Source organism: Bacillus rossius, chromosome 3 (genome assembly GCF_032445375.1).
Source record: "Bacillus rossius redtenbacheri isolate Brsri chromosome 3, Brsri_v3, whole genome shotgun sequence".
Lineage (NCBI taxonomy): Eukaryota > Metazoa > Arthropoda > Insecta > Phasmatodea > Bacillidae > Bacillus > Bacillus rossius.
In genome coordinates this window covers 60379283-60402897 of record NC_086332.1, presented here as the reverse complement: position 1 = coordinate 60402897, position 23615 = coordinate 60379283, and the positions used below count along the sequence as shown (strand labels likewise).

Genomic DNA, 23615 nt, shown 5'->3' with positions numbered 1-23615 from the left:
TTATTTTTTAATCATAATTTTACATTTGGGCCCACAACTGTAAAGGTCAGAAGTACTTCTAAGCAGACACACATACTGACTACTCACAACATTAACTAATATGTCTGTAAATGGTCTAACTAAGATGATGGGCTTAATAAAAACCTATGTGTAAAACTTTTTAAACTGTGATATTACAGGTCATTAACTAAAACAGGCTGTAGTAAAAATACTGCTTAAAACCATTTGATTGTATAACCTAAAATAAATTGTCATTGACATGGGTGGGGTAGAGGTTTAGGTTGGGCAATTCAAAACTGGAAGCAAAAAATAGCAACACAATAGTAGAACACTGGAAGACATATCAAATTGAGGAGCTGGAAACACTGCTGCTAGGCACAGGAGAAGTAGGAAGGCGAAGGCGCCACCGCTGGAACTATCGGCGGGCTAAGAACAAAATTTGAAAGTCACAGATGTTCCATCCAAATTACATCATACTTCTTAGTTCTGCACTGAGACTGCAGAAAACCTAGCTAATATCATCGCAGCAATCGCTAGGATGCGGATGACAGTCACTTCTTGACTCCAATGTGTGATGTCAGTGCGAAGCTGACCTCACCTCCGCAGAAGTTGTCTTCTCAATGGCACAGCTCGACACTTTCTCTCTGTATTCTAAAACCTGGGTATGTGTCACCTTTCAAACCAACGTGAAACATATAGGACAAAACTTGCCTATCCTGTAGCTAGCATAACTGTGTTGGAGTGAGAAAAAACTATGAAAATATGCAGATTTATAAAATAATGTTCAGAAAAAATGAAATGATTAACCAGAAAGAATATATATGAATTAATAAAAACATAATAAAAATTATGGATATGGATTGTAGCGATGCTGGGTACACTAACAGTATTTCATTAAATATCTCTCAGAAGAGATTGAACATAAACTTGCAGTATTAAAATAATTATATGAATATTCTATACATAAAAGAAATACTTTAAGTATTTTTGAATACTTACAAAATGTAAATGCAATCACTTAACAAGGGTTTCTTACAAGTGGTTGTGTATGACCATTATGAAGAAGAAAAAAATTAACTATACTGTTAATCAGCTTACCTTTTTCGTTCACATTGGGACTCAGGCATTGAACTCATAAACTGCTCATTCTTCACATCTGAAACACAATGTTTTGATTTTTGAAACTCATGCTTATATTCTTCCTTGAGAATCACTTTTAAATATACAAAGGAATACTTACCAATTTCATTTTGTATTGATTCAGTTGCCACAAATTTGTTTAGTACCTTAGCCTGTAAAATATAGGAATACAGAATGAATACCAGTTTTTTTTCCCCAAACTACACAATATTTACATACTTCAATCAAATTTACAGATATCAAATCTAAAATTACATTTCTGTTATCACCTTAAAGTAACTTTTTTTTTCATTAATATTTTTTACTTCCAAAAATTAATATATACTGTTAAATAGTTTTTACAGTTACATGAAAATTCTTATCAATTTTTAAGCAAATGAAAATTTATTTCATTAGTAATTAAATTTTTTGGTGTTTAAAAAGTCTTTAACAATACAATAAATGTTATTTTTCAATGCAGAAAATTATATGGAAGTCACCGTTGGTAACGTACACTTCACATGTAAAAATACAAATTCCAGCTCCAGTATGTTTACATGAGAAATAGTTATAACAGGTATGATAGTGATATATGCATTTTCCTACTCTTTTAGCAATGTTTCAGACACCTTGATTACACATACAAACTAGTTAGAAATAATTTTAAATCAAGCATAGTTTTTAACTACTGATGATATCAAATTTAGTGATTGAGATGTTAGCTATCCCTATCACAAGTTCTCGTAGTTAATTTACCAGCTATTTCACATGAACACACAAATTTTATTGGTTGAAATGACACTCATTTTGCACATTTTTAACTACATGTTCTTAAGCCATCACATTTACATTAAATATATATATGGTTATCGCATATATTTAGGTTATTACATGAGTTCAACATGTGGTCTCCTGTTGTCTGCTGAAAAATATTTCGGAGCAATGTGCAGGAATTTAAATTTTTTAATGTATGTCCTAGTCAAAATCCTCAACATTGATCTAAGCATGAATTGTCAAAGGTTTATCAATATTGTTAAAACTTTCCAATTGGCAAACATTTTGACAAGCAATAATAAAGATGAATTTGTAATAGAACGTAACTGTACCCTTAAACTGGATAGTTTATACAAATCACAAGTCAAAATGATGTTGCTTTTATGTTTAACTGAAACCTGACTAAGCATGTGGTGTGTGGCATTAGATGTGTTGGTAATAAAATTAATTAGAAAATGGTTACATTTTTTTAAAGTATTTCAATACATCTCTCTCCTATAGTCTGATAGCATTAGTTTAAATTTTGTTTTTTGTGTGATATTGTGAATTCTTTATTGTAATTATGACGGCTGCAAGAAAAAATTTTTGTCTTAAACTTTAATTGGCAACAGTTTTATATAAAATGAAACAAAATAAATTCTTTGACATTTAACTTTCTTTGCATTCTACGCAACCACGTCTGTTTTCTTGTTTCCAACAATACTCTTGTATTTCAAAGCACAATCTCTGTTAGGTTTTGGTAGGTTAATTTAAGACAAAGCAAACAGAAATTAGTCTCTAAGCACAAAAATTATAGAGATAGCAAAAATAAATTTCCATTACAGAGCAATTATTCTTTTCTTACATATTGTTTAATTTATAATCCATTCATAAAAACCCTGCTTCAGGAAACTACATAGCGAATTTAATTTATTTCACTGTGGGTTTTATTGATGTGCCTTTTTCATTTCAATGATATTATTCACACATGCTACTTGCATGGCAGGAAGATAGTCGACGACAATTATCGTTACTTTAAGGCAGAAAAATGTAATTTAGTTACAGTTACAGTTACTGAAAACTTAATAGTATATTGCGTTACCACGATCATTACCATAAAAAGTAACTGTTACTAATAACGTCGTTACTAGTAGCACGTTACTTCCAGTCCCTGATAATCAATCACATCACGTAATTTTTAACCAACCTTCAATGAATGGAAATAAGCATTTTGTGTGCATTATTAAATTAGTTCATCGAATCCTGCACTAAACTAAATTTAAATTTCCCAAATAGTCGTCCTCACTATCACTGTCAACAACAACCTCGCCTGATATCTCACCATTTTCTTTTCTGAAGCTTGTTAGCTCTAGGTTAACCAGCTAGCCACTAGTTCATCCACGGCAAACTTTAACTGAAACTTTATACCTCAGAGTCAGACATTAACTGGAGGTTGTAAGACAAAAATGAGAGATACCTTGCAGTTAAATTTTAGCCTTAGGTTTAACCAAAGGCCATAAAACCAACTGTTAGTGGATACAAATTATGACTGCTCTATTGGGAAGGAAATGTCCCACCATGAGCTAGCAACAGTCTAGTTTTTTTTTTTTTTGGGGTTCTCTTTCACAAGCACATAACCCACAAGGACTCTTTCAATATTTCGGCATGCCTCAAACAAAAATATGTAACCGATATGATATGAAACAAAACAAAATTCCACTGCTGCCAAATCAGAAGGATTGAAACTCTCAATCTTACATCAACAATATGGTTTTATTCTTAATGATTTATTACAAGTATTAAAAATTTTTAAAAAATCCCAGTCCTACATATATTTTTAAAATTTTGTTGACTTAGTAAATAAAAAAAATTAAAAAAAAATCACTCTTGCTTTCAAACAAAAAAAGAATGCTATCATGAGTTATTTCTGAGCTGTAGGTGTAATTACACACCAATTTATTACGAGCATGCAATAACAGATAATAGTGCCATTCAGACCCAACGCTTTTTCCTAAGAATAAAAATGTAAACAACAAAAATATTAAATTTTTTTGACAAATAGTAAAATATATCAATTATTTACTCTATACTAAATAAAAAATTGTGTTTTACATCTCAACAACTTTTATGCGTAATATTCTTGCATCAATGATAGATATGGATACTGCTGACTGGGTAAAATATAGCATTAAAAATTATTTATAAAATATCTTTCGAAGGACATTTTTATGCTGGCAACAAATACTACTACAAATGAAGAACTTAGGTCACAGAGAAGCAAAGTGCAAGTAGTAGAAAACACTCAAAAGTAGATAAAATACATTTTGAAATATGACAAGGGTCCATAAAATATCACTTTCAGCACAGCCTACAGGCGTAGGTAGATTTAGAAGTACCTATATCTTGTGGAAATATTCTCGAAAATTTTAAAACCTTAATGTACATAACATACTATGTATATATTCTCCAACATTCCAAAATGATTGATTACACATATGTTCTAATAATTTATACACCAAAAATGTATAGAATGTTTTAAACTCGATGCATCTAGCATTGAATGGCTTATAAAAAATTCCATATTATGCCTACTAAGGTAGTTATGGATTTTTTTTTATCTTCAAACACTATTTTTCATCACTTGCACTAATATGTGGTCATGAAAAAATTTGCTTCGAACCAAGGTTTGAGAATATTAAGATGGTTTGAAATAAATTCACACAAATCTGATACTAAGAAAGTTTAGAATTTTTACAGACCTAAAAAAACTCAATTTTGTGGGCACGAAGAGTTGCCCCAGCGCTTGCTGCTGTAGCACTGTTGCAGTTCGTACACAACACTGCTGTGCTTAAAACACTCTAGTGATGCAATCATTAATACTAGCCTCTTTGAAAATGTCATTTTTAAACCCAAGAAACATGTGACAACATTTGTATATGTAATTATTATGTCAGATCCTTCATTTTTATGTTAATCATATTCTTATTCTATGACTGAGATAAAAAACAAAATTATTTTATTAATTAATCAATTTATTTCTTACCTTTAATACTAACACTCTGGACCTTTTTCAATAGAAATGCATGTAATAGTGTTTCTAGATTACTGTAATAAGTTTTTGAAGATTATATTTTAAAAAGTGCATAAATAGGAAGCATTTTAATGGACTGCTGTAAGTCAACGTCATTTAGGACTTAACTCTACATTTTTGGTGATACACTCAAAGTCTACAGCGGTAAACTATCAGTATGTTATTACGCTTAGTCGACTCTACCACTGTGTACAAATTCAGCTTTAGACAAATTTTTCACAGGTTGAAACCTTTTCTTCCTGGGCTACCAGTCACGTCACTCGCAACGTCTGACGGGCCGGTGGGCGGCACATGAAACAAACCTGACAGACACTGGAAACGAAGCAGCAGTCAGGACATCCCCCACAAGTTTAAAGAGTGACAAGCATGACAGCTGAGAGAGGGTGCGACATGGCCAGACCAAACAGCTTTCTGACACTTTAACAGGGTGAAGAAATGTGCCGGAGAGATGCCGTTGTGTGTTTTAACAGCTTCAGAATATAACAAACTAATAATGAAAGTAAATTTAAGCAGGGTAACCCGAAAACCGGATAATCCGGGCCCGGATGATTGAGAGTTTACTGTACTATGTTAGTTTTGTTCCATCGCAATGAAGTGCAACGGACCAAGTAGTATAAATAGATGGTTCATTCAAATAGTTGTCCTTACCCCATCTAATTCAAAACCGCTGCAACAAAACTCATCATGCGTGTTTATCCTGTAGCACTGATGTAGGTCACGAATGCTTTCACCTAAAGTTATAACAAATAAAAATTGCATGAGTTATTTATGTATGAACATTTTTTGCATGTAAACAGTGAAAAAAACATGCAAAAATTATAATACTAATTAGATACTGAAAATTATAACATTCAAAATATTTTTAAAAATTCCTGCATTTTCACTGTGTTCCATGTCCAACCTAACATTTTTCAATGTCTCATCAAGTTATCTTGCAAGCTTAGTGAGTATATATTGTAATATAACAAGGATACACAATGTGTGCAGAACTAATATTTTTTTTTCTTTTCTTGCACACAATAAACTGTTATTGCAAATGAACTGTTTGTTATAATTTCCATTCCCACAATGCTAGTCCGAGGAAAAAAAAATTAAAAAAATTATTCAACCAAACATTGGAATTATACTTTATTGATCGCAGCCAGGTGAATGATGAAAAATATTTGATTGTGCTTCAAATCAATACAGAGTTGATTGTATTGTTTACATTTTTCTAGTTTACAATATCTAATTAACATTAATAAAAATAAATAGGATATTCATCTGCACATGAACTTATGATTAAAAGCATTATGGTTTTGAGACATTAAAGGTACACACTGATAAGAAAAAATGACCGACACAGATTGATAACCAAAATAGTGTCAATTTCCTAATGTTTTTAGGTTTATAATACACCATTTCAATTCACTGAGTTTTACCTGTCTGTAGGAACCCTAGCTAAACAAGTTTCCAAATCATACATAAAAAAATACATTATTATTGGAGGCAAAGTTATTTTAAATTAGAGAGGCTAGTAGCTCTTTGGTTCCATCAAAACAGTTACAAATTCTATTACAGTTTTGGGACAGTTTACAGATAACAACAAGGGGCATTGAATATTCATTTTTATGATAGTATAGTATCATCAAAATGCAAACATATTTTAGTGATATATTTTAACGATGTCAACAAATAAATTTAAAAGTTACTACACATATACAAATAATATTGGGTAACTTTTGCGAAACAAAGATAAATGCAACTTTGTTCTTAAAAATGATTGATTACGTATCTCTTACTTGACTGTAGAAAATATTAACATAATAATTCTGTTACTAACTGAATACTACCAATATGTACCAGAACTGGCAAAAAACATTTTTTTTGAGGTCCAACCAAATGCAAGAGTTACACATCCACGAACGAAATATCATAGCAAACATAAAAATGTAACTCAAACTATGAAAAAAAAAAAAAAGGGGGGGGGGGGGGAGGTAGGGGTTGTAAGATGACCCAGTATCGCTACCCTTGAAATAGTTTTTTTTTTCCCCTCTGAGATTCACTTTAAAAGTACCACTAGAAATTTTGAGCATGTGCATGGATTGCTAAAATTCAGGTCTGCCGATTTTTAGAAATGTTTAATTTTATTGTTTAAATTAGATACACATATTGAAATGATGAAGTTTTAGCAGACACACCATGGCTCCAAAACCAATTAGATTAAGTTTGCAAAACATCATTTGTACAATACATCCCAAAATACCAGCCAAAATAAATAACAGACAATAACCTAAAATGTTAACCAATTATTTTTTTGGGGCTATTTAGTTTTCAAGTTTCAGCTGTGAAAAATAAGAAATATATAAAGAGATTTTCTAAAAGATAAGTTCAGAAATAATTCTTGTCTGCTCGGAAAAAAAAAAAGTATGTTACAAAATAGTATTAAGTCAAATATTTGTTAACACAAAAAGCCTACTCATATGGTATTAGTATTAGTAATATTAGTCAGCATAAGTAAAAACTTGACATAATTCTCTTTTCATCTAGCAACAATGGATTATTACAGCAAGTTAAAAAACAAATGAACTAAGATTTCATATCATGTTGACAGTGAGGTCACTAGAGGCACATGAGGGGTGTTAACTACGAGGTGGAGTAACAATGGAATGCACATGTGGGAAAAAATTAAAGGTCTGGGGGAAAAAAAACACAAACTCATGCCAATGGCAGTCACGTTTCTCACTCATGAAAAATCTGGGTTTAATCCTGCCACGAAGAATTGAATCCAGTTTGCCTTAGTGGGAGGCTAACGAATGATTGGACTACTTGAACCCCAAAATAACTTAAATCATGAAACTGATTGAATCTCGAAATAAAATCTCACCTTTCCAATAGTGTAATGGTGGTATAATTAAGCGTCCATGTGAACTGACTCTGACGGAAACTCTTGTCAACCAGTCAGGGGGCATGGCTGAGAAATATGGCACTTCTACATAGCATCAGAAAAACATTTCATATTTTGTTATAAACCACTGTAACAAAACAAAAAAAATAACAATCCATAAGGCCAAACACAAAAATATTTAACACTTAGGTGGACTCTCAATGATCTGTCCGCCCTTAAGTCAGGCACCAAGTAAAGCGAATCTTAATGATCCGCAAATCTGTCAAATACAGGGTGTCCATAAAAGAATGCCCCAGATTAAAAGGTAGATTGTAACAGTTTAAGGGCACTGTCTAACTGACAAAAAAAATGTGTGCAGAGCTTCAGGAAAAACAACGCGATTTCAAAACTACCCAAGATATCAGAGTGGGGTCTGTTTACGAAAAGCATTTAATAATTCGCTGATGGCGAAAAAGTACTTTTGATTTCGGATTAAGTTTTTTAACTGTATTTTTAAAGGAGTTAAAATGGCTAAAAGCCATGTTTTCAGAGTAATTTTTAGACGTAAAACAATTGGTACAGATTCTTGAAAGCACTTAAGGGATTTGCCTTATACCTTTACCTTCAATTCTATGCCATATAAAGTTACAGTCATCGCACAAATTTCACAGTTGTCCTATGCACGACGAGAAGACTGTGCACCAGTTCAGATACTTGCGCTTAGAGGAGATACCACGCTAGAAGCACCAGTGAGCATCGCGCTTATTATCCCGCCTGACTAACACACACCCCAATTAGACTGGCTCTTAATTTAGACTATTTACAACAAATCATACATCAAACTGTAGATAAACTTAGTTTTTCTTACAAATGTTCAATATGTGCACCTTTATCATACGGCACACATCCAACTTATAGTCCAATTCTTCTCACACTGGTTAACACGTCTGGAGTAATGGAAGCAATAGCCTTTTCAATTCTGTGTCTGAACTCTGCAAATCATTAGGTAGTGACGGAACGTAGACACATTTTATAAAGCCTCAAAGGAAAACACCACATGGCATTATTTCAGGTGGACGTGGAAGCCAGAGAAAAAGAGCTCTGTTGTCTCAACCATTGTGACCAATCCAACGGTCAGGGACTTGGATGTTCATCTACACTTGTTAAAAGAGATTCCAATGGGGAACAACTCCATTATTTTGCCAAATAAAGTTTACAGGTTCACCTTCTACTAATTAGGGAAAGAGCCATTCTTTCATTACAGCCAGATAAGCCATCCATGTTACGGTAGCTTCAGTGAAACAAAATGGTCCGTACACTTCACATTGGGACACAGCGCAGAAAATGTTTAATTTTTGGAAATCTCTTTGGTGTTCTACAAGTTCATGAGGATTTTCTGCCCCTAGATATGAACATTATGGGTATTTACCTTCCCACATATCAGTTAACACCACACGATCAAGAATGTCATTTTCCTGCTCAAACACTTTAAGTGCAAAGTTACAACATACAACATAGTCATCTGGCTTTAAAGCATAATAGAAACTGTAACCAGTATAGACACATGTGTAAAAGTGTTCTCAAAAACTTCCACACTGTCATCTTTGGCAACTTATGTTCAAGACATGGTTTCCCAACATATTTCTTAGGACTACGCAGGTAAGATGCTCTGACATGGTCAACATCCTGTACAGACACTTTTGGTCGTCCCATGATATCCCTTTACAAAAAAATCCGGTCATTTTGAATTGCCTATACCATTGGTGGATGTTTTTCCCACTTGGGGCATCACAATTTGCACATTGAACTGAAATTACAGATTCATTCTTAGCAAATTGTAGAACACAAAATGCTTTAACGCTCAGGAGTCACCATTTTGTGTAGGTGGTGCTGCAAGCAAGAAAACATCAAAGCAGTACTCTAAAACTGTTTTGAGTTAATCTTTAATGGTGACCTTTAACCAACACGTTACAATGGTTGCAATTGATACTATTAAAATTTATAACTGGGACATTCTTTTATGGAGATACTGTACTTTTCTAATTTGAAGCTGCCAAATCATTCAACTCAATTTTCACAATTTTTTGCCACAGTCAATTTTTATATCAAACTTTAAAATTTGTTCAAATGTACTAATTTCAATACATTTCACGGAAGCAGTTAAAAAAATAAACAAACTTCAAAACCTTTCAACATTTTGGAGGTTATAATTTAATCCGTACGTTAGAAAAGTTAAAGCTTGGTAAGATTTTGGTGGTCTGAAAAGACGGAATTTTTCCGGCCTTCTGATTGGCTTAAGGTCACATGATTGACGGACCAATGGGAAACAGATGTACACAACAGATCGTTGTAAGTCCAGCTCTACAGTACATACACATACATATATTCAAACCTATATATAAATCAGAGAAGCTGAACATACAGAGAAATAAGACAATGAAACCCTGCTACTATTAATGCGCTCATAATTATTAAAATGTTGATAGCTAGGACTACACAGAAAACTGTATCAGTAAACTGGGCCAGAATTTTCCCCAGTGACTGTACATCTTAACATCTTGGTACCACTGTATCGGGTCTGTAAGTAGCATAGTTATGAGCTTAATGAAATGTACGGGCATTCCATGCCAGATCATTCACCCCACTACGTATCTCAGATTTGGATGAAAATTTGGTACAGTACATGGTATCTTCAGACAAATATAAGAACCCTTATTTTTCATTTGTGAAATATTGGCTCTAGTTTGGAATTTAAACCCCTTCAAAGTTTCCCTCTGTTCAGTGGAATTTTTTTATTTGGCAACAAAAGTCAAGTGACATACCTTGTTTCAACTTACATTTGTAATAACAGTTATTAATGTAGAATTGTGAAATTCACCATACTTAATTATTCAGAATTTTACGAAGATTTCAAATATCACAAGTAAAATGTAATTAAATGCCCAGAAGTAAGTGCAATTTATGTTAGAAGTGGAAAAATTTAATTACAATTTGTAAACATCAGTTCAGTAATCCTATTATAACTTATTTCTATTAATCTTTAAAATCTCAGGCTTGGCACCATTAGAAAGAGCACAAAATTTGCTACAAAGTGGTGAAATAAAAGTTTGTGGATATCCACCTTCCTTCTTTATGAACGCAAGTTATTTGTGAAAGAAGTGGTTGAGATGATTATTAATCAGTTTTAAGTTTACAAACTAATTTGTAGCTGTAAAAGCAATTATGTAGTAAAATTTTTATTGCAAAAATTTTTGAAATAATGATTTAGCCTTGTTGGAAATGCACATTTAATATACTGTAGGCCTATATATGAAAAATACAAATGAAAAGGAGAAGAAAATGTTTGAAGAAAAGTTGTGGTTCAATTAATGTTTGGTCACTTATCAGTTTGCATAATATTGCATCTTCTTGCTTAAATGTAGATGATGTAATCTAATATATTGCATCATCTAAATGTTTACAATATGGTGATCTCATAGAAGATAATTAGTCAGTCACCAGTTGTCGAGTGTATGGGAGTCTTAGGAGCTGCTATTTTTCTGTGCACTTCAACAAGTTGTCTGGGATAGTTTAACCTATGACTGTTAATGTTTGATGTTGACATGTAGCTGGTTTTATTTATTTGCTTTTGATAAGTTATTTGCTTTGTATTTTCTGACTGAAGTGTGTAAAACTAAGTTTTTTTTTACACTTTCTACAATGGCTACCAGTTTATATGAAAAGTATATGTAGTGTAGGTCTTTTTATTAATTCTGTATTTCATATAAATACATGCACAGACAAGAAGATAATTCTTAATATTGCTGAACTTCCATTCTGCTTTGGAGGACAGATGGATTCACACTGCATCCAAATTCAAGTATATGTTCACACCACTATGCATCACTATTACATATTATTTTAAGGAAGCTTTTAAAAAATGCTGTGACACAGCAAAGAAACACAAAAGGTCTATAAAAAGTGGCATAAGGCCTATATCTCTTCAAATGGCCAAAGATGTGAAAAGGAAAGCTGGTGTTCTGTTAGTTCCTGGACAAAAGCTGTGTTCCGACTGTAATACAAAGTTATTTCAAGAATAGAGTTTGAAAATTCACAGAATAATTCTAACAAATACACCTATGAAGGAAGACCTTAGTGACACTAATTTGACATTTGAATTTAAGCATGAGTACTCTTGATGTATCACCCTTAAAACTAAAAGGACTTTCAAAGCGTTCAAAATTAGTGTATGATAAAAGAAAGATAGTTTAAGTCAAAAGTAAAGTGAAATCAAAAGTAGCAGCAGTTTTGAAGCTACCACAAGATGAATTGTAGTCTGAAGAATGCAAGAGACTTAAAATTTCTAATCAGTCAAATGAAAGAAAAATTGAAATATGCAACAACCATAAGGGAGAATTTACATACACATTTCATCAGTTGCACCTAATAGCACGAAAATGATGCTAGTTGGTGAAAGAAAAAGTAATTCTTTCATATCCTGAGCCTTTGCAAGGTCAAAAAATTTCTGCTGAAGTTGTTGATAAAGTTACCAATTTTTATCAAGCAGATGAAAAAAAGGTGACAAAGCTAAGGTTAGTGTATACAAAAATGTTTATGAACAAAAGCACCTAATACTCTACAATATTAACGAACTACACACAGCATACAGAGAGAAATTTCCTTGCGATAAAGTAAGATTTTCTAAATTCTGTCAGCTGCAGCCAAAATGGTGCATCACAGTTGGTTAGCCAGCTACGTAGTCTGTCTGTGTTTGCTCAATACACCAGAATCCAATCCTTCTTTTAAGTTCTATGAAGTTAGAAAAATCAAGGCTGAAGGACTTAATCAATTTACTGATAGCATGTTAAGAATATGTCCTCACTGTCCAAATTCTGAAAAAGTACAAGAATATGTAAGAAACATTTTTACTGACTTTGATGATGAAGATAAAAATTCAGTTTTCACAATGGGTAACTACTGATCGCATCCACTTACAAACATTGGTCCTTCCTTTATGTGAGTTTAATGATCTGCTTTTGAAACTGGCAGCTTTAACACCACACTCATTCGTCTAAACAGCAGTCAAATTATGTGAAACAAAGGAAAGAAAACATCCAGCCAAATGAAATACTAGTTTTCATAGACTTTGCAGAAAAATATTTTTTTGATATCTAAGATGAAATTCAGTCATATTATTGGGTGCATTCTGCTTGCACATTACATCCAGTAATTCTGTACTTCAGAAAGGATGAAAAAACATGTAATATGTCATTGTGCTTTATCTCAGATTACCTAAACCATGATGTTCTCTTTGTATATGAGGTTCAAAGAAGATTGAGCTTATTAATTCATGAAGAATCCCTTAACATAAATCAAGTAGAGTATATCACAGATAGTAGTGCAGCAATATACAATAATTTTAAAAGTTTGGTCAACCTCTGGTATCACTTGGAAGATTTTGATTTAAAAGCTTCTTGGACCTTTCATGCAACAAGTCATGGCAAAACAGCTTGGAGGATGTGTTAAAAAGACAGTAGACTGAGCTTGCAAAGACCATATACAGATCAAATTTTGACAACTGAGCAGATGTTTCAATTCTGCAATGAATACTTTACTAAAATTAAGTTTCAGCTGATCAAAGATGATGTTCATGCAGTGGAAGAAAAGCTTAACCCTCTTAGTGCCAGCCTCTGCTAGGATAGTAGTGCTAATAGTGCCAGGTCATTTTTAACTAAATTGCATCTCTAGAGTTTAATTTTAATAACTTTTTATCCTTTACTGTTATAACTATGAAATTGTTACTGTTTATAGATAAATGTTTTCTTCTGTCACTTCTCTTGTTTAAACATAAAAATTTTCATCATATATTATTTTTGTTGTTTTTCAATTTTAAAGAAATAATTATTAATTTTTTTTTGGATTGTAATGTGGATAGGGAGTAGTTTTGACAGTAATATTCTTTGGTTTGAATTTTTTTTACATATTTAATTGTTTTTCTATATGATAGTCTAATAGTAATGTAATTTTTTCCAATATTTATTGTAATAATAATAATTTTTGAAAAAAAAAAAAAAGAAAAAGAAAAAAAAAACATTGCATTTCTAACTGTGTGACAATTCAAATGAAATCTTTTCTTAGCGTAACTCCAACTATATAGTGTATTTTGAATCTTTATAATGTTTTAATAATTATAAGTCTGTTATTAATGTATTTAAAAAGTAAACAATGTAATTAAAAAATTATGCATAACTATTGTATGCTTTTATACAAATTTACGTGAAACTGACTTTCAAATTTTAGAAGAAAAATATTGTCTTGGTTTGATCAGCATTTTGCATTATCACCTTTTTTTTTCAATTAAAAATATATAATTAATTGGTAGTTCATGATAACAACAACGATAAATCCATCACAACTATAGTCAAATACATATTCACTGGTCCTAGCAGCTGTGTTTACTAAAACAAACACCATGCAACCCTTTATGGCATTTTGCACAAACTGTCCTTGAACACTTTCTTTTTCCTCCCTGACGTTTACTCGATACACTGCAAACACAACATTCTTTTTCTTTCTTCAATGGCAGTTTCAGAATTCCTGTTGACGCCACACTTTCGTTAGTGTCACCAGTTTGTTGGTGTTGCTGTTCTAGCCACTCTTTGCCGAGACTGTCCACTACAGCAGAGACGAACTCATATCTTGTCAGAATGTTACCATCTGTATTCATTTTGTACAAAATATAACTGTTGAGTACCATACGGCCAAATATATTGAAACATACTTTTTTCCCGTATTTCAATGACCTTCTTTCGTCGAGGTAACAATACAGCATCATATCACTTGTGTCTATACCACCCATGTATTTATTGTATTTGTGAATGATTTCTGGTTTTTCACGCACTCTCTGTTGTCCGTGCCCTTTTTTAGTACACTGAACATCTTCTGTTTTTCCATTTGTTGATAGTAAAATTACTAGTTTTGTTTGAGATTTCTTTTCGCGATATGCTAATAACAGCAGTTCATTACTTTTGAAATACCTTTTCTCCCCAACCTGAAATTTATTTTGCCTGTGTAATTCAGCTGGTAGATGCTTCTTGTTCCGCCTAACAGTGCCAGTAAGGTAAGTCCCTTCAGAATAGAGTTTCTGTGCAACTGGTACACTTGTAAAAAAATTATCAACAAAAATGTGATAACCTTTTTGTAGTAAAAACACACCTGATAATAGCTTCATGATCACAGTGTACTCAAGACCATATAGTTTTATGCTAGTCTTATCTAATTGATCATTAGCACCACGGTATACATAAAATCCCATGCAGTAATTGACAATACTATCACAAAGCATCCAAAAATTTTATTCCCCATCTGTGGTGGTGTTTGTTGGGAAGGTATTGAAGTAATGACGTATGGCTCTTTGTTCCGACCAAACTTTCATCAATGCTCAGTATTTGGTATGGAGTGAAGTGGTGCTTGAAAACGTTATTTGCATGGTCAATAATTGGCTTGAATTTTCCTTCTGGATCATAGTTTGATTCACCTGGTAGACCAAGGTTTTTGTTATCGGATAGGTGGAAAAATTTTAGAAGTAGTTGAAATCTATTGCGAGAAAACATTTTTCGAAACCATGGCATGCTGCGAGAAGGAACAGTAGACCAGTATGAGGAAAGTGTAGGTATTTTTATGAGGCCCATATTTATTATACATTCTACAAATGCTTTCATTTCAACAACTGAAGCTTTTTTCCACGAAATAGCTCTCGAACCTGTACCTAATTTACCCTTGTTCTGTGATAAAAACTGCTGAGCATATATATTGGTTTCCTTTGCCAGAAGCTGTAGTAAGGAAAAAGTAAACATTAGCTGGAAATATGCTATGGGCTTCAAGTTTCGAGGGGGTAAATGTTTTGGTCCAGCATTTTCTAAAAACTGGGGTATGTTGTGTTTTGGTGTGGTGAAAAGTTTTCACAAGAAGACCATATTATATTATTTTCGTCAGTCTGTTTATTTTCATCCGACAAATCACTTGAACTATTGCCTGAATTGGTACGAAGTGATGCACCGGCTGGAATATAATTACCCGCAGCCACTGGAGTAAGTCTCGGTGTGTTTGAAGTAGATGGTAAATGCTCTTCCTCATCAGTACTTGCATCATTGTCGCTTGTTGTATCACTTTCACAAATATCACTATCGAGCGAATAAAAATAGTCGAGTATTTCTTTGTCATCTTTACCCGCAATGTAACTTCTTTTCCGAGACATTATTATGAAAACGAGAACAAAAGCCTTGATCGCACAAAGTTTCGCGGTAGTATTAGTTTGAAACAGAGTAACATCACTTTCCACTGAGAAATATGCGGGAAAACGTGTTTACTATGAATACTACAATAATAATTTTCAACGCAGAATAACCAACGGTATAAATCCTACGCAATTTGTAATATCCACGAAACTGGTAGTTACATATATTGTTTACATAAATGAACAATTGTTGTCATAACTTTGAAAAAAATACATTTGTAGAAATTTCTGGAAAACAGTTTCATGATATAAAAGAATTAAAATAAAGAATTTACAAAAGAAACAAATTTTTTTTTAAAAGGAAAACTGTTTCTTGAGAATAAAAAATGCAGCAAAACGCGGTTTCCTGTACTGTGCGCGGTCCAGCAGTATGACACTCATACTCTCTGTTGTGAGAAAAAATAACTAAATAGTAGGGCAAATTCGCTACCTGTTTACAGAAAAAGGAACTAGATAGTAAGACACTTCATTAGACAAAGGTAGAATGAGCTGCTAGTAACAAAAACCTGTCTTGAAAAAGGAAAAAAAAAATTGGGGCGATTTTTCGGCCCTGGCAATTCTCGCACAACAAGGCAAAGCCGATTTATCGGACTTTGGCACTAAAAGGGTTAATAAGCATTTCTCGGAGTTCACAATATGCCTGGACCAAGGTCCTTGCACTATTTCATCCCACTATCTAAAACTGAAATGACAGCTAAGAGAATTAGCTCAGATGAGAATTGTTCATTAGAGTACTCTTTAACTGAAAAATCGGAAAGCCTCAAAATTAAAAACAATTCATGTGTGTCTTCAGTTTATGAAGATAAGTGTTATATTGTGTTAGTTCTTGAAAAAGAAGATGAAGATGAAATGATTAAGTTTATACATCCTCACTAGCCAGCTAAATTATTTTACTGGCAAGGACATCGAAATTATGGCCAGGAAGATTCATGCTGGGTGCCATTAGTCAACATTCTCTTTGTAATGTTGATGTTCCGGAACTTGAGACTCAGGTTGGAAGGGTGCATTATAAACTGACATCCATGAGTGAGAGAAAAATTACATCAAAATGGTCAAAATGGAATCAGCTTCTCCGTAGATTACATTGATAAAGAACTTAAAGTAAGCCTACTTCAGGTATGTACATCAAGTGACACTGTTATTGTAAAAAAAATTGCAACTATCATGAGCACAGCTTGCAGACCTAGCTTCAACTAAGGTAAACACACCGGTGATGGACACCCCACCCAGTAATGGACACTTTTGACTTTGAATAAAAAAAATAAGAGGTTGGGTCTATATATCGCGTACCTAAAAAATTGATAATTACAAGTCGACTTTTGTGACACAACCGATATGATTGTTTTCGGAAAGCACCCCATGTTTACTTTTTAATTGCGCCAAATCTGAGTGGCGGTAGAGGAAGTCCAGAAATCTTGCCATTTGTTGTCAAAAGTGATAAGGAGGTAAGTGCTGTTAGACACGTTTTTACTAAGTATTAGATTATGTAGGTAAGATGTCTTGTGTTTATAGTAATATAGATATTCTGTGGCACATAATATATGTTCGTATGATCAAATATTTTTAAAAATGGCCCTGTTATGAGGGGTGTCAACTACTGGCATTCGTAACCTCTCATTTCCATATAGTGGACACACATGTCCACTACTGGTGAATTTAATTTTAAATTTAAAACATGTGCAACTTCACTTAAAAGTTATGTTTATATAACATTGACAATTTGCTATGACTTCCAGTTTAAAATTCGTAACATTACCAATAGATGACACAGATGTCCACCACTGGTTTTTTTGTGTGTCCACCTTTGGTAAATATTTATATAATTGTATTTTGACAACATAAAAATTTACGTATCTATTTTTCTAAAGGTCTCCCATAATTAGGGCAGAGTATACATACATCTAACACATACTGCTTGGTGTGTAGATCTATTTTATACAACAATGTCAAATTTGTATTGAATAATAAAATGCAGATATTAAAAATTCTACTTGTTTCTTTGCTTTAGGCCACAATGTCAAAACGGTCCATCCTGCGATATGAACATGCAGCAATGGAAGCTGCTATAAAAGATGTGCAGAATGGTCTGAGCATCAAGAGAGCAGCTACGAACCATGGAGTACCACGAATTACTCTACATAGCAAAATCTCGGGGAAAAGCCCAGTTGCAAGGAGAATGGGTCCAGATTCCTGGCTTACACCAGAGGAAGAGGACATTCTTGTTGAGTGGATTGTTTCTGCTGCTAAAGCAGGCTTTCCTGTAACGAAGGATGATCTGTTAAACTTCAGCAGAAAAAGGAAGAGAGAATTGCAGAAAGGAATAGGAAGAAATTGGAAAAGAAGCCACTAATGCCTACTGGCAAAACTATCAGCAATGAAGACTATACATCATCTTCCGAAGATGATCGGGATCTCGTTCTGCTAGATTCGTCGGACGCTATGAGTGAAGTGTCTGAAGAAGAACTCATATTGCAAGAGCCAAATGAGAGAAATGTACAACCAGGAGCCTTTGTGCTTGTAACTTTTATGGGAGGAAAACGGTTGGCTACAAAGTACAGATATGTATGCATAATACAAACATTAGAAGGTGCTGATATCCAAGTAATGGGGATGAGAGCAGTTGGTCCATCCAAGAAAATTTTTGCACCTAAGGACAATGACATTTAGTATGTTCACGTTACTCAAATTGTGGGCATTTTGCCAAACCCAAACTTTTAACTTCATGGAGGCAGGATGAAATAAGCCTTCAGTGGACCTGTAGATGTGTTTTAAATGTAATTTAAAAGCTGCAGTGTTTGTGTTTTTTTTATTGTCTTGCTGTTCGTCTTGTAAATCTCATACCCCAGGTAACATTACCTAAACTTTGAAGACAGTTTGCATTTTTATCTTTTGATTTTTGTGTAGAATGTTGCTTAAGTTCAAGTTTTGTCTTATACAATTAAGTTAAGTTCATTTTATGCTCAAAAATTTAATAATTAAATTTAATCCCAATAAGTTAAATTACTGTGTTAGTCTCTATTTCTTTATTTATGTAAATATAAAATTAGTTTTGCAAATGTTTCTGCACATTTCAATGTGTGTCCACCACTGGTTAAATGTTGTGTCCACTACTAGGAAAACGTATAATTTTGCATGTCCACTACTGGTATGAGAACACTATTATTTTTAAAAATTAGTATATTAATAACTATGCTATGTTCATTGTTAATCCACATTTCTAGATGACAAAGAAGGATTGGAGAATTGGCCAATGCATACATTAATAACATTTAACCACTTTTGTGCTTTCAGGAATTTTTTTAGCAGATTTTTTAAAAAATAATTTCTTAAGGGTGTCCACTACCGGTGCTTTTACCTTACACCTATTAGAGGTGGGTCGAAAAGTATAAACCTGATACTTTGTCACTGATACGCGCCTGTATCAGGAACGGCAAACGAGTACACTTGAAAAGTATCAAGTACTTTAGTATCAGTTCAGAATTCGCCTGGAACAACACCACGGCCAATGTGCGCGTGCGCACAACCCGATCGCAGACGATGACGGTCACTTGGGCGGAGCTTGTGAAAGGGGAGTGAGCAGGAACGACGAATAAGGGATAAAGAAGGGAAATAATGTAGGGGAGGTAGCGCAGGGGAAGGCGTTGAAGGAGAGGCGCAAAGCGAAATTGTTACGAGTCGTTTGGTTATTGTCCCACATCAAAGTACGCTCAGTGCGCAGTGCGTGCACAGTCTCGTTCAATAATAAAACTAATGAAATTTTAATATTAAAAAGTACATTAATACAAGATATAATATTTATATTTGTGCACCTAACAGCTATGAAAATGCAAATAAATTCTCAGTTGACACTAATAACTGATGTAATCAACAGATGGACTTTTTTTTTCGAAAACAATTAGTAACTAGTGTTTTCATACATTAAAAGATTACGATTTTATCAAAAATAAAAAATAAAAAAAACAGATACGTACATTAGTGAGCATACTATATCAATGTTTACGTTTCAAATGTTTCTTCAGATTAGTCGATGATGATTTATAACTCAGTTTTTGTTTACACAAATTACAATTAGCAAACTCATTATTTTCTTTAAAAAAATTCCACACAAATGAAGTCTTTTTCCTGCACTTATCCATTCCTTATTTCACTATAAAGATACTAACTACAAAGCATGACAGCCCGCAACAATGTACATGGTGGTATTTAATACACGGCCAGGACGAAATGCAGTGAATGTTGAACTGATTGATACTGGCTGTATCAGGCGGGCATGAGAGTAACAGAGGTAGAGAATTACCGGGCGTGATAAATAACGTATCAGAGACACAGATACCTTTTTACGCTGGTGATGACGGCACGGAGGATGTGTACCCTGTAACGAGAATGCTGATACCTTGTCGCTTCCTGGGACCGCTACTGCTCTGATACAAAAGTATCAGAGACTTGTAACTAGGTCCATTACTGTATCAGTATCAGGTTGGAACAGATACCGAAAATTGCTATAACAACCCACCTCTAACACCTATCCCTTAGTACGTCTGCAGATTGTGCGGATTCATTTAGCGCGGTGTTAATTTTACTGCCCCAGTCTTGAAAAGCACGTCTGTAAATTTCAGTTAACACGAAATCTCCGCAGGCAAAAAAAAAAAAATCATTGGCCTGACAGGATTGGATAGAACCAGGTGGTGATACGCGAATAAGCACTTTAATTTTTTGAAAAATAAAATGTAATTATCCGGACAGTAATATCAGTTTCACTGTCAGTAAAGGATGGTTTGGAAAGGTACGCGACGTGAGTTGAAGGTCACGCCCGGGCGGGCAAGTCAGCCAGCCGACTGATGATAAAGTACATAACCACGTATCTCCCGTTACGCGGTGTCGTATTTGTCTTACAAAGTGCAATGGGAGGCATATAAAGATAAATGGTGTGACATATTTATAGTTGAGTGTTATTCAACGCATTTATAGGTAGGCTATTACGTAAAGTATATTTTCCTACACAATTTTGGAACACATTAAATAAATTAGCCTTGCTATTTATGGAAACTAATGCTTCAGAATACGTGATTTTGAATAACATGATCATTTTCAGGAACGAATTAGTCGTGCTAAGTGAGGGATAGGTGTACTGTAAATCTGTAATTTTATTTTATTTATAAAAACTTATGTCCTGTATGTATGTATGTTCAGTTAACAAAAAATTCTACCCACCAAAACATTTCTTTAAGTGGGGTGAGAAGGTAAATATCTCACAACTCTCAATAAGAATAAAATGTTTACAAATTATGAAACACAATTATATTTATTTCTAATGCAGATTAGACATTAGAAGTTTTTATCTCGTCTGTATTAGTGGAATCAAAAACATGCATAAACTTAATGAAGCCAAACACTAAAACATTTCACTCCTTTCCTGTTCCTTTCATGGATGGCATTCAATGAAACATGCAATATATGAAATACAAAGAAAAAAACCTACCCCCTTTTTACACCCCCTCAAATGTAAAATTTTGTCAACCTAATAATTTTTTTTACAATCATACTGCCAACTTAATCATCTCATGCTTTAGTAAATTCCAATGCATTTAGCATTTTTTTTTAAACCAAATCAAAACTCTTTTCACTTAATTCAGATAAAAAAATTTGTTGTTAAACTTTAAACAAAATAATATGTCCTAAAAATATAAATAACCCTTACAGTAGCACTAAGTTTACAAAACAACAGCCATATTCATTTAAATTTTTAAATCATAGCACAAAACAAAACAATAAAGTTTATAGAATGCTATCATTCATTATTTATTGCACTTTAATAACACAAAACAAACTTAGTGCCCCAGCTAATTTGAGCATAGCTTTAACCCCATTCCTTTGATTATTTGTTGTTTTAACTGTCAAAAAATTAATGTTGCTGTAGTTAGTAGTGCGTAATTATATGGAAAAAGATTAGTATTAACAGAATACATTCTTCAATTTGCACAGGAATTGTAAAATTATATGCAGAAATAAATTTTTTCTTCTTAGAAAATTGGACTGTGATCTTTATAGCTTAACTCCATCATTAAAACATAATAAAAATAATAATTGGCACTATCTAGTCAACACACAATAATTCTAAATAAATAAAATTCTAAACTACTAAGTACAAAATCCATTCACTGCTTCTTACTGGCAGAAAACATATCACAGTTTTAGCAATAACATAGTATTAAGCAAGAGTTAACGTAGAGCGTACTCTACTTAATGCTAATACTAGGCTTGTGTAAATACTAATCGCACTGTTCAATTGTAACTCGCCAGCTTAAATTATGTGGAGTTCAACTGTTAAGTAAAACAATGTGTTGTGCTTGTGAAAAGCTTAAGATGATTGCGGCCGCACCTTAACCTAACGACACATTCTCAGAATTGTACATATATTTTTAATTGAACTAACCAATATTTAAAACGGTATATTACTGGTGAACTACTTAACGATACTCATCAGAATTGGAAAACATCTTTGAAAATTAAATTATTAAATTTTTTTCCGAGGGGGCTTTCTTCAGAATGACCTTAATAATTAGCTTATTTTAAAATATAACTTAATTGGCTAGTGTATATAATAACAGAAGCTATGACATATGTAAAAGTATCTTAGAAGAATTTAATACATGCAACATAAAAAATAAATATAATTCAAGAAAAACTAATCTAAATTATTGAAAACGACAAAGAATTACATGATTTCTCTATAAATGTCACACTTAAACTTTACACAAAAGTAAATGTTCTTAAACCATACATCACCCTTACTAAGTTTACAATAACAACGGCCATTTTCATTTAAATTTTTAAATCATAACACAAAACAAAACAAAAAAGATTTAAAGAATGATATCTTTAATTTACAAAATGGCAGCACAGCAGCGCCATTACTTCAACGCAAAACCGAAATACGGCATATTGGTATAGTATTTTGTTCAGTTACATTTTCCTACAATAAAAAATTTGAAAATGATACACACCATGAAAATATAAAAAATTCAAAAAATTTAAAAATGTAAAAGTGACGCCAGCCGCCGGTGCTCCCTCAGGGTCGCACAGGCCGTTACGTCCCAACAACACTTACACGAATTGCGTGTGCAACGAACACAACCGTGCATGATGTGCGCCGTGACGAACGTCAAACCGACCGAAGCGCCCGGCCGGGTGTGGAAATGTGCTAGTATATACTTAAATAAGTATTTCCTCTTTTCAAAACCAAAATAATAACAATTAAAAGATACTGAAATAATATGAGAATTATGTGCAGTTGTAAAATAATGATGTAATAACAATTATAATAACTAAGTCTAAAACTGGTAGGGCTGTTTTCCCGCGCTACACGCGTCTTGGCGCGGGGTCGCGCGGCACTCCAGCGCCAGTTGCCGCCGGGAGCTCACAGGGGTCGCTCCCCTGCAAACGCAGAGCCTACTGTTTTCGCGCCACTTTTCCAGTTCATCGCCATAGTCGTAAGTTTACCTAATCTTTTC

General features: G+C 33.3%; 1 protein-coding gene across 11 annotated transcripts in view; it reads right to left on the bottom strand.

Moving 5' to 3' along the window:
* LOC134530762 (uncharacterized) overlaps positions 1-23206 on the bottom strand; it is a 51537-nt gene extending 28331 nt beyond the window's left edge. The window contains exons 1-5 of one of the 11 annotated variants that reach the window (XM_063365914.1): positions 23109-23206; positions 7830-7977; positions 5612-5694; positions 1241-1292; positions 1099-1156 (exon numbers count right to left, since the gene is read on the bottom strand). In XM_063365914.1, the coding sequence (XP_063221984.1) occupies positions 1099-1156; positions 1241-1292; positions 5612-5694; positions 7830-7914 (278 nt within the window). In that variant the 5' untranslated portion in view covers positions 7915-7977; positions 23109-23206. Of the gene's footprint in view, positions 1-1098; positions 1157-1240; positions 1293-5611; positions 5695-7829; positions 7978-22823; positions 23015-23108 lie in introns of those variants that run through there. The other 10 variants (XM_063365911.1, XM_063365913.1, XM_063365912.1 and 7 more) reach the window with 10 other exon arrangements.
* Between the last annotated feature and the right edge of the window lie 409 nt (positions 23207-23615).